Source organism: Epinephelus fuscoguttatus, linkage group LG6, assembly GCF_011397635.1.
Source record: "Epinephelus fuscoguttatus linkage group LG6, E.fuscoguttatus.final_Chr_v1".
Lineage (NCBI taxonomy): Eukaryota > Metazoa > Chordata > Actinopteri > Perciformes > Serranidae > Epinephelus > Epinephelus fuscoguttatus.
In genome coordinates, this window is record NC_064757.1 from 46223940 (window position 1) to 46239318 (window position 15379).

The window sequence follows — 15379 nt, forward strand, 5'->3', positions numbered from 1 at the left end:
AATTAAAGGAGATGATTTTAAAGTGAGGAGGTGCTCAGCAGGTCAGGGTCATTAAACCAAATATGACACAAGTATGTGGACACCCTGTCCCTTTCTTCTTCTTTACTTAATACAATTCAACTGATCAATCAATTCATACTTGATTAATTAAACTACATTAACAGCATTTCACAGAGAACTGAAACATTTACTGATCAACAAAAGATTATTCAATGATTACTTTGATACGATAATGTTTGTTTGTCTTTTTTTTTCTCTTTCTCCACTGTCTCGGATTTGTTTTCCTCTTTAAGACTTTGGACAGCAGGAAACTGTGATTTTTATACAGTGCACAGATAAAACAAATAATCGATATCCTTAAAAAAAACAAATCAGTGATAAAAACACGTGTACCATATATGTATATGTAAAATATAACCATCATTAACTTTGTTTCAGAGGCTTTATTTGAATTTGTATCATTTTATTTTATTGTCATTCATTTGTATTATTGCTGTTTTTATCATTTTAATTTTCATTACTATTATTTTTAGTATTTTTTGCCTTCCACATTTTTTTGTAAATTCATTTTGTAACATTTGAAAAACATAAAATAGAATATATTTTTGCACATACCTGACAAGTGCTTTCATTTTTATTTTATTTGTAATTATTTAACCAGAAAAACCTCCCGAGATTAAAAGTCTCCTTGTCAACAGTGTCCTGGCAGAGACACAGTGACGTGAAGTTACAAACACAGAACATAAATACTAAGTAAAAATATACAGCTCTGAAACAAACAATATGAAACACAAAATACACAAATATTGTTTTTGTAATTTTTTTCCTTTCTATTTTTATGTTTTTGTCTCTGCACCAAAACACTGAAGCAAATTCCTTCCATCTAAAAACCTGACTGAGTTAAAGCTGCAGTTCATCTGACGGCCACCAGGAGTCAGTACAGAGACACACCTCTGTCTGAGACGCGTCCCTGATGAGGACAGATGTGACCCTCTTCAATAAGATTACAGACACTGACGGAACAATCCAGCAGAGAACCATGACCTCAGACTGGGAGGAGCTGACCTCCACAGGTCATGATGGAGGTCACGGTGAGATGAAGCCAACAGAACCACATCATCTGCAAAGAGCAGAGACCAGACCCCTCCCCCCGGCTGCACCCTGAGATCCTGGCCACGAGTATCACAAACAGGATCAGAGACAAGAGACAGCACCCACTGAGGACGTGTCTGACACTGTGCCGAGTCTCACTTTGGTCCTTCAGGGACCGGACGGCTCGTAGTGACGACCCCACACACAGGACTCCTGACAGGACTCCCCGTGGGACACAGTCCTCTCCAACTCCACTAACACATGTAGCCTGGATGGACAAACTCCCACAACCCCTCCAGCAGCCCTGTGACAGTAAGGAGCTGCTCCACAGGTCCAGGTCCAGGACCAGGACCAGGTCCAGGACCAGGACCAGGATCCACATCATCCTCCTGAATCTGAATCTGAGGCTTGACACTCAGTCAGTTTCCTCTGCAGCTCCCTCAGATAAACTCTCTCATATTCAATGTGTGATACTTTATTATAAATCAAACTGATGTACTGAGCATCATCCTCACCTTCATCATCCTCACCTTCTTCATCCTCACCTTCATCATCCTCACCTACATCATCCTCACCTCAGAGATACTGTTGATTTCTTTTTGTTTACTGTCTGAATAATCTGTTCATAAATACAAAGTAAAAAACAAAATTCAGAGAGCAGGATGATGTCATCATCATCATCATCATCATCATCATCAGTCCATCAGCTGGATACACAGGTGCATTGTGGGACAAAGTGTGAGCAGGTCAGGTGAGAGCAGATCTGTCCTGGTCCTCGTGTGTCCTCTGAGCTCTGCGTCTCTGAAACACAAACAAACAACAAATATTACAACACGTGGGCAGCTGCAGACACAGAGAGGTGATGGAGCTGGTGGCTGGATATGTGCTGGATGAAATGTTGCTCCATGAGTGACTGTGCGCCTGTCAGACGGATCTCTGGGGACAGGAACGCTCACAGGTAACTGAAGACCTCCAGGTGAAAAGAAGCTAGCTAGCATTAGCTTCACTTAGCAGTGATCACTGTGACGTTCACACAGAGACACACAGGAACCAGTTTCATGAGGGGTAACGGAAAAGTAATATAACGAGTTACTGTGGGCAGGGAGTAATGAGTAAAGTAATGTTATTACTTTTAAAAAGGGTAACGAGTAATATATTACATTTTTAGAGTAACAACACTGCTGACAGGTAAAGCAAGACAGGTGTGTGTGTGTGTGTGTGTGTGTGTGTGTGTGCGTGTGTGTGTTACCTGCAGGTTGAGGTAGTGTGTGTGTGTCCGGCAGTGTGTGTGTCGTGCTGTCGTCTCTCTGTAGAAGAACTTGTTACACAGTCGACACAGGAAGCCAGAAACGGGAAGCACAAAACTACTTCCTGTAGAGACACACAGAGACGTACTCTTTATACATCATCGTCATTTCTGTCTCTTAGTTTGAATATTTATTATTGATTATTGTTCAGCTCATTGACGGGTTGATGATGATGATGATGATGATGATGATGGTGTGAAAACACACAAACAGGAATTCTGTCATGAAACAGATTCTGATTTAAATAAAAAACATAATTTTTCAGTGAACATTAAGTATAAAAATAATTTTAAAAAACGTGTTTACGGCGTCAGAGCCACACACACACACTTTGTATTTACTGTGTGTTTACTGAGTGAACTCAGACGTCAGTCGTCCACTGAGAGGCGACAAACCACCGTCAGACAGAACTAACAGTTACCATAGTAACCATAGGAACATACCATATATGGTGTGGGGGTCATACTGCTCACTGTCTGTTTCCTGTGTGTCAGCTGCCTGTAACACACACACACACACACACACACACACACACACATTATTGTGTTGTGTGAAAAATCATCATCATAAATTAAACCATGAAAAACTATTTAGAGCTTTCAGCTGTTAAACGATTATAATGTCATTTAACACAAACTCTGGTATTTTAAAATGTTACGTAATTATTATTATTTTGTTTGTTGTTATTTGTGTATGGATGGATATTCTGTAGAGGGTTAGAAAATATAAAATATAAAATGCACAGAAGTTTAGAGAATCAAAATTCTGACTTTGTTTTCTTAAAAACTCTGAAACTGTTATTGATCAGTTATTAATTAAACACTAATCATCGGCTGAAGAGCCTCGTGGAGCTGTGGAGACTCAGGTCGGACTGAAACTCACCAGCTGAACACGAAATGACCTTTTTTATTTCACCACCTTCACAACATGTTGAACATCATGTAAAATCACACGTGACAGAGAGTCGGATTGATGAAGCCAATCAGTGAGCACGAACATGAGGTCATGAGGTCATGTGACAACGCTGTCACCTGCTGCTCACCTCAGCGTCTGGTTGTTCCTCCATCACTTCCTTCTTTGCTTCTTCTTCTTCTACACCACCCTCCTCTTCTTCATCTGCTACATCTACCTCTTCTTCTTCATCCTCCTCCTCCTCTTCCTCCTCTCCCTCGAAGCAGCCGACAGCGTCCACAGTGATCAGCTCCTCCTCCTGAGCCTCCTGCAGGTGCACCTGGGAGGAGACAGACACAGAATCAAACTCACCCTGACTTTAATTAACGGGTCGTTCTGGTGCTGAGCTTTACAGGTGTGTGCCCGTGCAGGCTTCATCAAATGGACCCCCCCCCCCGGCTGTGCTCGGCGGCGCCCCCTGCTGACCTGCTCTTTGTGCTCCGCAGACTTCATGTGTTCCACGAACTTCCTGGGAGTCCTGAAGTGACGTTTACAGACGGGACAGAAGGGACGACTCAGCTGCTTACACGTCTGCAGACACACAAGAAGAAGAGACATTTATAAACCCGTACTTCCTGGAACCTCTTCACAATAAAAGCCTCCTGCTGATACACAGGTGGAAAGCTTTTAATGTGACGCAGCAACAGGAAGTGTTCAACCCTCTGACCAATGAAAAGCAGCAGCGTCCATGATGTCATCAGTGTTGTTTCCCACCTTGTGTTGTTTCGACCGTCGATGGACGATGACGTCGCCGCTGAAGTGAGTCTGACACGTGTCACACCAGCGCTGCGTATCAGGCCGACGCCCCCTGGAGGACACAGGAGGAACCAATCAGGACGAGTCCACTGTGCGCGCGTGTGTGTGTGTGTGTGTGTGTACCTGTCCTGCAGGGTGTGTGTGTTGAGGCAGATGGAGTGTGTCATCTCCTTCAGTTTCTTCAGGTGTTCTGATCCAGTCATGTGCTCCTGAAACACCTGGACACACACACACACACACACACACACACACACACACGGTCGTCTGTCATGAAGCAGAGGTCTGACCCCAGAGCAGCAGAGTGAAGAGGAGGCGTTACCATGGAGACGTGTCTCACCTGCAGGGAGCGACAGGTGAGGTTACAGACGTGACAGTGGAGTCCACCTGTCTGTCTGTCCGTCTGTCCGAACTCTCTGCTCTCACTGCTCTGCTGGATGGTGACCTTCAGTGACCTCACGCTCTGCAGCTGACACACAAACAGGAAGTGTTGCAACACTTACACTAATGAGTGACGTCATGAAGTGCAGATGACATCAGAGTGTTACATCATCACCTCGGCTGCTCTGCTGTCCTCACTGAGCTCTGCTGAGCCCTGCTGCTCTGGAGGAGGTCTGGAGGAGACATCTGAGGACACATGAGACACATGAGACATCTGAGGACACATGAGACACATGAGACATCTGAGGACACATGAGACATCTGAGACACGTCACAGCTCATTCTGTCTCTACTACTGATACACTGACTGACAGTGACATTAACCAATCAGGTCACTGACAGCAGGGCTGGGCGCCGGCGCTCTGTTGACTCCTCCCACTCAGGAGCAGACGGTGTGACTTGTGTGCTTCAAACTGAACTGCTCTAACTTTAAATAACGTTTCTTATTGGTCTGTGTCATCCTTTATAGAAGCAGATTCACACAGTCACAGTTGACAGAAGGACACAAGTTCCACCCTGGCCTCAGACTGAACTGTGACAAACACCATCATCACTGCTCCCAAATCTCTCTTCAGATCCAGCCACAGCTCCTCCTCTCCATCGACAGCTCCACTGTGCTCTCCTCCCCTCTGTAACCTCCACCTTTGATCAAACCCTCTCCTCTGACCAACACATCACACACATCACAGCCCTCCTCCACCTCAGAAACATCGCCCAGAGACTCGTTCACACATTCATCACCTCCAGACTGAGACGGGCTCCTCTACAGTGTGTCAGTCACAACACTCAAACTACACCCTGAGCTCTGCTGCTCATCTTCTCACACACTCCCACACCCTTGACCTTCATAACCTCCACTGGCTCCCTGTCCCCCAGCTTAACCACTTCACACTCCTCATCATCACTAATCAAGCCCTCCATGACCTGTCTGAGCTCGACCTGGAGGGACAGGGCCTCCTTCTCCACTGCTGCTCCCATCCTCTAGACATCCCTCCTTAAAGACACCAGAGACTCCCCGTCACGCTCCACCTTCAACAAATCCTTCAGAACACACCTTTTCAAAACTGCCTACAACTTCTGCACTCGCTACGCGTCAGGTGTTTCTGGCCTTTTTGCCAGAGCGCTCTGAACTCCTCGAGTTGACAACAAGTTTACAGTTGGTAACCAATGGAGGAGAAACTGGTGGTGGTGGTTGCTGGATACCCAGAGCTATACGACTTTACAAAGCACAGTTAGCACCATCTGAATAGAAAACAGCAGATAAGTGCAGTACTGTAAACGTCCATGATGGAGGAGAAGCTCCTGGACCAACTGGTGGTACTCCCCATGATCCAGCCTCTTTTTTAGGGTCTTATGTACCCACACAGATCTCTGTTTATCTGCTGACAGCCTCTCACCCTCAACCAGAGGCAGCTGTGAGGTCCAGTAATGAAACACACACACCTGCTGTGGAGCAGCTCTCACTTCCTGGTTGACCACATGACCCTGAGACTCTCTCTCTATTGGTCAGAGCGGCGGCCTCTTCACTTCTGAGAGAAAACAAGAAAAAAAATTGAGTTCAATAAAACGTCACACATTTAAACTTGTTTTTATTGTGATGTGTGTGGGTCACAACAACAACAACAACAACAGCAGCAGTAACAGTGTGTCAGGCAGCTGATGTTCCCCTCAGTGTCTGACGCTCTACAGTCACATGTCAAACTATAAAAACGTCCATCTTTAATATTCGTTCTAATTAATTTATTATTTACTGAATTACAAACAGTAAACAAGTGTTTGTTTCTGTCTCTGTGACGCAGCAGAGTGAACGAACGCAGCAGGTTTTCACTGTTAATATTTCTCAGTAAATAAAGATGAGACGCTGCAGTTCATGTGTCAGACTGAGGTCAAAACACTTAACACCACCAACAGCTACAGCTCTGACCATCATCACTAATCAATCAGTTATCAATCAGTCGTTTATTGATCACAGCTTCTTCAGCATGTTGATGATTTCTTTTCCACTACTGTTCATAGTGTGATGAAGACTGCGGCCTGTAGAGGGCGCTAACAGCACTGAGGTGAAACATCTGCAGTAAAATAAAACTATAAATAAAAAAATAAAAGAATAAATAAATAAATATGAATAAATAAAATAAGTAATAATAAATATAAAATAAAATTTACTTTAGAAATAAATAAAATAATAATATATCAAAAATAAATGAAATTAAAATAAAAAAAAGAAATAAAAATAAATCAAATAAAAAGTGTCTGACCCGTCCAATCTCGCCCTCTTCGTCCCTCCTCCTCCTCCTGCTATCTCTCCTCTCTCTTCTTCTGTGGTGGAGGAGCTGCAGCTTCCTGTCGCTGAACCCTGACAAATAAAACCACACACACAGTGAAACAGACGGGTGACAGCAGACACACAGCAGAGGGTGTGTTTGTTTCACTGACCTGCTGAGTCAGGAGGTGTTTCCTCTGTATAAGGCCGACGGGGAACTGAACCTGCGTCACGCTGTTACACCCCCCAGAGACAGGTACAAAACACCTGAGAGAGAAACCAGTCACACCAGTCAACAGCTCATCACAAGACCAGAAGCTCAAATAATTCATACATTATTCTGTCTGTAAAGAGTCAGGTGGAGGAAATATTATGGAATAATAATAATAATAATAATAATAATAATATCACAGTGTAGAAATAATCTGTGACTCCAACTCTTTCTGAAGTTAAAGTACAAAAGTATCAGAATCAAAATATACTTTAAGTACCAAAAGTACTGATTCTGCAGAGTAATAAATATCTGATGTTACTGACTCATTAATGTGTTAATCAGCTCATTTGAATGTCTTATATCCTGCTGGATTCATCTGTGATAACACATCAACATTTATTACTGATTATATTTTGTATCAATAATCTGAATCTGTAAAGGAACTAAAGCTGCCAGATAAATGTGCTGCAGTAAAAATATTTTACAGCTTCATTGATTATTTTACAGATTCATTATTTCGCCTGTAAAATCTCCAGAAACAGTCAAAAAATCATCTGTTATTATTTCCTTCAGTCCAAAGTGACGTCCTCATGTCTCGTTCTGTCCAGCCAACGGTTCAAAACCCAAAATTATTCACTTTACTTTCATGTTTGACAGAAACATTTACAAAATCACCACATGTGAGGAACTGGAAACAGATTCTGTTTGTTGTCTGCACTGTGAACACAAGCTGTCCCGTGTCACTGCACAGCATCTTTATGGATTCAAATATTGTCTTTATCTGTGTAGTTTTATTGAGTTAATGTCTCGTTAAAATGTCGTGTGAAAAACTGCACTGCAACTGTTGGAGGAAAAACATTTTGACATGTCTCCCTGTGTTTCAAAATAATTCACAGCTTGTTGCTGTTTCACCTACGTTTTACACAAAGTTTTGGAATCAGAGTTTTGAGGTGAGGAGAATGTTAAAGGGATAGTGCACCCAAAAATGTAAATGCAGCCATTATCTACTCACCCATATGCCGAGGGAGGCTCAGGTGAAGTTTTAGAGTCCTCACATCACTTGCAGAGATCCAAGGGGAGAGGAGGTAGCAACACAACTCCACCTAATGGAGGCTGACGGCGCCCCAGATTCAAACGTCCAAAAACACATCATTGAAACCACAAAATATCTCCATACTGCTCGTCCGTAGTGATCCAAGTGTCCTGAAGCCCAGACATAAAAAGTTGTTTGGAAAAACCTCATTTGAACTCTGTGTTTAGCCTCACTGTAGCCTGTAGCTCTGACTGCCTCTCTGTGCTCACGTGTGCGCACTCAGGGTGATCGGTGATGCACGGTCTCTGAAGAGCAGCAGTCTCGTCAGTACTGATGTCCAGATTCTCAAGTGCAGGTAGTCTGAGCAGCAAAGACTTTCCTCATCCGTTGGCACTGCTTTGCATTTGAAACAACTACACCACCAGGTTTCCAGTGCTCGACTCCGGTATTCTGCGGCTGGCTGAGGGTTAGGCTCATGAGCTGCGTGGCTGCTTCGTCCAGTAGCCTGAGTTCGTCCGTATACTCGGGCTCAAACAAATACGGCTCAACAAAGAAATGCTGTTCCTCCTCAGTTTCAAAGTCTTCAGACATGTTGGGCTGTCCTTTGCTAAAAGACCGTAGTGCAAATTATCTTTTAGCTACTGTGGTTACTGTTGTCTCCCCCTGCGGTGCACGTGTCACGTGATGTAAACACGGGTGAGCAAAGCTCATGCTTTCGCTGGTCTCGCGCAGGAGCACACACGTGAGCGCTCAGTGCCCAGAGAGGCAGTCAGAGCTACAGGCTACAATGAGGCTAAACACAGAGTTCAAATGAGGTTTTTCCAAACAACTTTTTATGTCGGGGCTTCAGGACACTTGGATCACTACGGACGAGCAGTATGGAGATATTTTGTGGTTTCAATGATGTGTTTTTGGACGTTTGAATCTGGGGCGCCGTCAGCCTCCATTAGGTGGAGTTGTGTTGCTACCTCCTCTCCCCTTGGATCTCTGCAAGTGATGTGAGGACTCTAAAACTTCACCTGAGCCTCCCTCGGCATATGGGTGAGTAGATAATGGCTGAGTTTTCATTTTTGGGTGTACTATCCCTTTAAGGTGTGTTTTAAATGATGATCTTACAGAGTAAACACACACACACACACACACACACACACACACACACACACACACACACAAGGTCGTGCTATGATTGATTTATTTAAAGGCGCTTTGAATTTCAGTTTGAGACTGACTGGTGTTGGTTTCTGGATTATTTTAATTGATAGTGGTGTGTGAGATCTTGTGTTTGATTATTAACCTTCATCTGATCTGAGTCTGTTTTAGGTTCAACATATAAAACTCTTTAACTGAAGGATGAAATGATGATTTGTCTTTTCCCTTCACTTTCTGTAGCAGAGGACATGAGCTATTCTCCTGTGTGACACCCAAATCATACCGTGTTCAACTGGGGATAAATCTACGCTACAAACTCACCTGTCTGACAGGTGACACTTTGATGTATATCTCTGTCTTGTAAATACTGATCTTTAACTTCAGTTTCTCAGATGACAGGAGACATTTGAGCCTCTGATCTGTTGTTAAATGTCTCAGTGTGACATTAACAGCAGAAACCAGTGAGCAGCCATTATAACCTGTCCTCACCTGTCTGATCTCCTCTGCTGTTTGACCATGTTGAAGACCAGATGACCTTTGACCTCTCTGCTCCGACACTCACCTGCACTGACAGTTTAATGATCAGTTAAATGAAGACGCTGATTAAGTTAAAATGACAAAGCCACACTGTGAACATTCAAATAAAAGCTGCAGCCGCCTGAACCTGTAAAATAAACAGAACTCTTATGGAGCAAAAACTACAATCTTTTCCTCTAAACGTCATAAACACGCGTCTCAGTAACGGACAAACTCCAGTAAATAACTCAAACTAATTAGTTAATATTAATGCTTCAGTCCAGTCTTCAGGTTAACATATGAATAAACACAGACTTAAATCAAACTTGATGAACACAGAGACACATTCCTCTTCATAAAGATCGCTTCTACTTTTCGTTTATACAGAACTCCGTTCAAATATTACGACATTTTAATGCGGAGATCATCATTGCTCCGCTGCAGAGGTCTCAGAAAACGACTTGATTCTCAGGTGAACTAAAAAGAAACAGTAGAAAAATAAAACCTGCTTTGAGCTCAGTGTGTAAGCCGAATATACAACTGACCTCTGCTGATTCCTAACATGTCTTACATAATTAGATATAAGACACTGTACTCGTAAAAAACACAGACAATCTTTAATTGTGTATATTTCTAATGGAAGTCTTGCACCGTTCGTGTTTGGCTAACATTAGCGACATTAAGTGGCTTCTCCGAACAAACAGAGCTAAACTTGAATGTTTAATATGTCTCTGATGTTTATCACAGTTTAACAGAAGCGTAAATACATGTTATTAACTTATTCACAATTAGATGAAGCTCAACTTACCGCTCAACAGAAGCTAAGGCTAAAGCTAGCTCCGCTACATGTAAACACAGCACGCTGACTCGGTGGTTGTTTCTGAGCCGCTCTGTCGCCCCCTGCAGGCCGGAGGCAGAACTGCAGCTGCGTCTTTGAAACACGTCTGACGTTATAAAATCACTGACACTGAAATGACGGAATATAAAATATAATTATATTTTATTTTATTCACTCTTTTATTTGTAATCTGTGTTTGTCAGATTATGTGTCTTCTGTAATGTGACTGTGTTCATAATGTTGTCACTGCCTGCATTCATCAACACAGTGTTGTGTTAATTACCTGCATTAGATGAGAATCTGAATCCAGACTGTGATGTTATATAGAATAGAAACACGATCCATTTCACAGTGAAGCTGATTAATGTCTCTGAATAACATAAAACAAGCCTGAGCAGAGGTGACGGCTGCAGCCTCATGACATCAGTGTTTATCTGTGTGGAACTGTTTATCTGTGAAATCAATCAATCAATAAATGTATTGTACGGAGTGTTTCCGGGCTGGAGGGGAGAGCTGTGATTGGCTGATGCGGGCTGGAAGTTATTTGCAGGTTGCAGTGAATCTGCTGGAATTTCCTGGATTCACTGAGCAGACGGAGACGCTGCAGACATGAGAGGAGGAACACACACACACACACACACACACACACACACACACGCACTACTAAACTCCTCTTTACTGCATATATATTAATTTATTACTTCTACTGTTTGTGTTTTTTTATGTTTTACTTTTTTTTTTTTAAATTTACTGTCTTTGGCTAAAATCAATTGTATAATTTGGTGATTTGAAGAAATGTTTTCTTGATTTTTATTTTTCAATTTTGCATATACTGTAGGGTTTTTTTTACTTTACAGTTTTTTGGCTGTGATAAATGGTTTAATTTTGTCAAGGCAGATTTGGAAGGCACGTTTTCTTTAAAATTTGTCAATATTTTTCAACATTTTTAATTTTTAAAAAATGTATTTTATTTTATATTTAAATCTACAGTTTCTTGCTGTGATAAATGTTCTAATCTCCATTTAAATAAATACCCCCCCCCCCCCCATAAGTCTCTGCCCAGTGCTCAAATAATCATTAGACCTGCCCCCGTCATAAATAGTGAACGCTCCCCACATGTTTCAAGAGACGTCTGACACAAACAGATAAACAGCTGTCATCTGATCTGTACAGTAAAAACTGTTTCCAGCCGCCTGGAATGTGACACACACACACACACACACACACACACACACAGTGTCTCTATATAAACTGGTGTCTGTTACTGATTTAACGTGTTTTCACAGTAAAATGTGTTTTTCATTCTGGATGTTAAAAAGTTTCTTCTGAGAAGAAAAAGTTCAGAAAATACAAAAACACTTTGTGGCCGAAAGTTTGTGGACGGCTGAACATATGTGACATGAGGTCGTTAGAAGGTTTACGTGTGTGTGTGTGTGTGTGTGTGTGTGTGTGTGTTCTCTGTCTGACAGCAGACGTGTGAATAAAAGCAGACACAGACTGAGGTGATGAAGATGAAGAGCTGAAAACATGAGCTGTGTGTGGAGTGATGATGAGGAGAATGTGACCTTCCTCACATTAACATGTTAAACATTTCCATCATGTTTGCTCCCACATGAGCTCTGTGAGTCTCCTCCTCTTCTCCCCATCTCCCCCTCCTCTCCCTCTCCTCCTCCTCTCCTCCTGCAGAGATTTATGACACCGCTGGTTTCAGCTGGTTTAATGCTTCACACAGCAGGAGAGGAACAAACGTGACAAGTTTCATGTTGTAACAAGAAACTTGTCCATAAAATAAAAAGTTATAAATAAACTATTTGCTGTGATGTTGAACGTTTCACGTGATAACAAGAAGAAAAGTTTCTTGTTATGAAACCTCTTGTCAAAATCTGAGACACGTCTGTGTCACATGATCACCTGATCAGTGTTGTTGTTGTTGTTGTTGTTGTTTTCTGGTGTGGCAGAGAAACCTCTCTGAGCCTCTGACACTTTATGATGAAAGGTGACAGTCTGGATCAGTCCAGAGTCTGCTGATAAAACATGGTGAGAGTTTCCAGTGTGACTCAGACAGACTGAAGAGACTGAGAGCTGCTGTGTTTCTGCTGGTTAACAGATCCTCCAGTTTAGAGTCTGGAGGTTCATCAGAGTGTTGAGATGTTGGAAACACACGTTGTGTTTGTGACCCTCCAGTTTAAACCCAGACACACACACACACACACACACACACACACACACACACACACACACACACACACAGAATGTTGAGCAAAGTTTGTGGCGGTTAATAGATTCTCCACATGTTTGTAGAGTTTCCTGTGGATGGAAACTCAGACAGATCTCCTGACGGCTGCAGCTCTCTGAGGAGTCTCCACTTCCTGCCGTCTGTCAGTGTGTCAGGACGGCTTCAGGAAGTCCTGCTGTCTGTCAGCTGATCAGGTTTCTGTCTTTAAACCGTGTCAGTGTTGGGTCCAGCAGACTCAGGGTCAGTGTGAGCGCACACTCCCAAAATATTCAGGAGGTTAAACTTTATTGATCCCTGCAGGAGGAAATGTCCTGATACCAACATCCTGCAGGAACACAGAGTCAGGGCGCCTCAGCTGCACAGACTGCTTCTTCTTCTTAAATGTGTACAACACATGTCTAAAATATGTTTATAAGCACTGTGTCAAATATATGTACAAATCATAGAATATTCAGATAAGGAAAAAATATATATATTAAACAATGTGAAGATGTATTAAATTAAAAATATATGAAAAATGTAGAAAAAATGTGAGAAAAACACAACATATATATAAAAATGTGTAAAATATATTAAAAATATAAAAAGTACAGTGGTGGAAAAAAGTTTTCGGACACCCTTAAAATTTTACACAATCTCAAATATTATCATGAAATATTTGTGGAAAAATCTTTTTTGTGTTTCAAAAGGTGTGGCTGCATTAGACAGATACAAACAAATACAAATTATATTTTTTTGTTTATTGTTTACAAGAAAAACTAACAAAACTAAATTCCTGACAGTTTCAATATGTCAGTTCTCAACATTGTCGGTATCAAAGTCAACAAATAACAGAGAATGTGTTCAAAACTGAACAAAAAATAAATAAACCATCACATCATCAAATTAATATTTAGTAGTCCTGCCACTGGCACGTAGTAGAGCTCTAATCCTGGCTGGCATGTTCCCCACGAGCCTTTCACACTGTTGAGGGGTAATCTTGTCCCATTCTTCTTGAATTACTGCTTTTAATTCTTCTCAATTCTTTGGTTTATGCTTTGAAACAGACCTTTTGATAATCCACCACAGATTTTCAATGGGGCTCATGTCCGGGGATTGAGCTGGCCACTCTAAGACCTGGATACTGTGCTCCTGCAGCCAAGTTCTACTGGCCTTGGATGTGTGGCAAGGGGCATTATCTTGTTGAAACATCCAGTTTTTACCTCGACGGAACAGTGCACGCGCAGAAGGGAGCATGTGGGTTTGGAGAATGGTCCAATACTTGGTAGAGTTCAATGTGCCATCACAGACAGTGAGATGACCAACACCAGCAGCACTCATGCATCCCCAAACCATGATCCTGCCTCCACCATGCTTGACAGTAGGTACTGTACATGCTGGAGATAATGCTTCGCCTGGCCTTCTCGTACCCTCACATTAGTAGGAGGAAGATAAAGCTGGAAACTGGACTCATCTGACCACAAAATCTTCTTCCAGTTCCTGGCTGTCCAGTTCTTGTGTGCCTGGGCCCAACGACGCCGGGCTAACCTCTGTCTCTCATTGATCAGGGGCTTCTTGATAGCCTTGTAGGACCTTAAGCCATGATCTAAAAGTGGCCACGTACAGTGCGGGTGGAACACTGGACACCAGTTTGGTTTGACCACTGCTGCTGAAGCTCCTGTGATGTCATTCGGCGGTTTTGCCTGCACATGCGGATCAGGATGCGGTCATTTCTTGCTGAAGAAACCCTTGGACGCCCAGATCTTGGTTTGTCTTCCAAGCTGTTGGTTCGTCTGTATTTCTGCAGAGTGTATGCAACTGCTGAAGGACTGCATCTGCACTTCCTGGCTATCTGGCGGCAGCTGTACCCTTCCTGGCTGAGAATCTTTATCTTCAGGCGTGTTTCCTGCGTTAGGTTCCTTGTTTTAGCCATTTTTGTGTCTGAAGAAGTTTCAAATGTGCTGGCTTTATGTAGACACGAAGCTTGGCAACAAAAATTGTGTCTGTTAATAAAAAGAACGACCTTCATCACTGGTACCAAAATGACCCAATACTCAAAATTTCTTATGTATTTTTATGGAACCAATCAATTTTAAGTTTTTAATGGCTTTTTTAGGATTTATTTAGTATTTTGGCTGTGACTGTACTAAAAGAAATTGCACTTGAAGACCTAAGAGTGATTCTTAATGCAATATTTCACAAATGCATGGGGTGTCCGAAAACTTTTTTCCACCACTGTATGTAGAATATAATAAAATATGTAAAATTCAGAAATATGTAAAATAAATATAAAAATTGTAAAATATAAAACATTTAAAAAGATATATGTATATATAAACTGTAAATAACTATAAAATAAAAAATATGATTTTTTTAATTAAATATGTAAGATATATATAAAAAACATGGAAAGACATATAAAGTTAAAAATGCAAAGATGTATAAAGAATTAAAAATATGAAAAATGTATTACAAAAATTAAGATTGAAAACATAGAAAATGTTAAGATGTATAAAATATAAAAAAGTTTAAAAACATAAAAAAATTGTAAAAAAAAATTAATATGTAAAATATATATAAAAATTAAAATATGAAAAAATGTGTTAA

At 41.6% G+C, this 15379-nt stretch overlaps 1 protein-coding gene across 1 annotated transcript; it reads right to left on the bottom strand.

Moving 5' to 3' along the window:
• Positions 1-428: 428 nt before the first annotated feature.
• On the bottom strand, positions 429-10598 carry ciz1b (cdkn1a interacting zinc finger protein 1b). The gene is made up of 14 exons (XM_049579773.1): positions 10528-10598; positions 9693-9770; positions 6981-7074; positions 6803-6900; positions 5988-6073; positions 4660-4730; positions 4444-4572; positions 4230-4324; positions 4065-4158; positions 3777-3881; positions 3442-3630; positions 2843-2897; positions 2342-2463; positions 429-1893 (listed from the first exon to the last, which is right to left on the bottom strand). The coding sequence occupies exons 2-14, from the start codon at positions 9719-9721 to the stop codon at positions 1840-1842; spliced, it is 1221 nt and encodes a 406-aa protein (XP_049435730.1). The 5' UTR covers positions 9722-9770; positions 10528-10598; the 3' UTR covers positions 429-1839.
• Between the last annotated feature and the right edge of the window lie 4781 nt (positions 10599-15379).

What these genes read in the sequence shown, in the direction of transcription:
- ciz1b (XM_049579773.1), bottom strand. Translation starts at nt 9,721, where the DNA reads ATGGTCAAACAGCAGAGGAGATCAGACAG. An exon ending in ACACACACCCTGCAGGACAG is followed by an intron (nt 4,159 to 4,229) that starts GTACACACACAC and finishes TGTGTCCTCCAG; the next exon opens with GGGGCGTCGGCCTGATACGC. An exon ending in TGACCCCCACACCATATATG is followed by an intron (nt 2,464 to 2,842) that starts GTATGTTCCTAT and finishes GTGTCTCTACAG; the next exon opens with GAAGTAGTTTTGTGCTTCCC.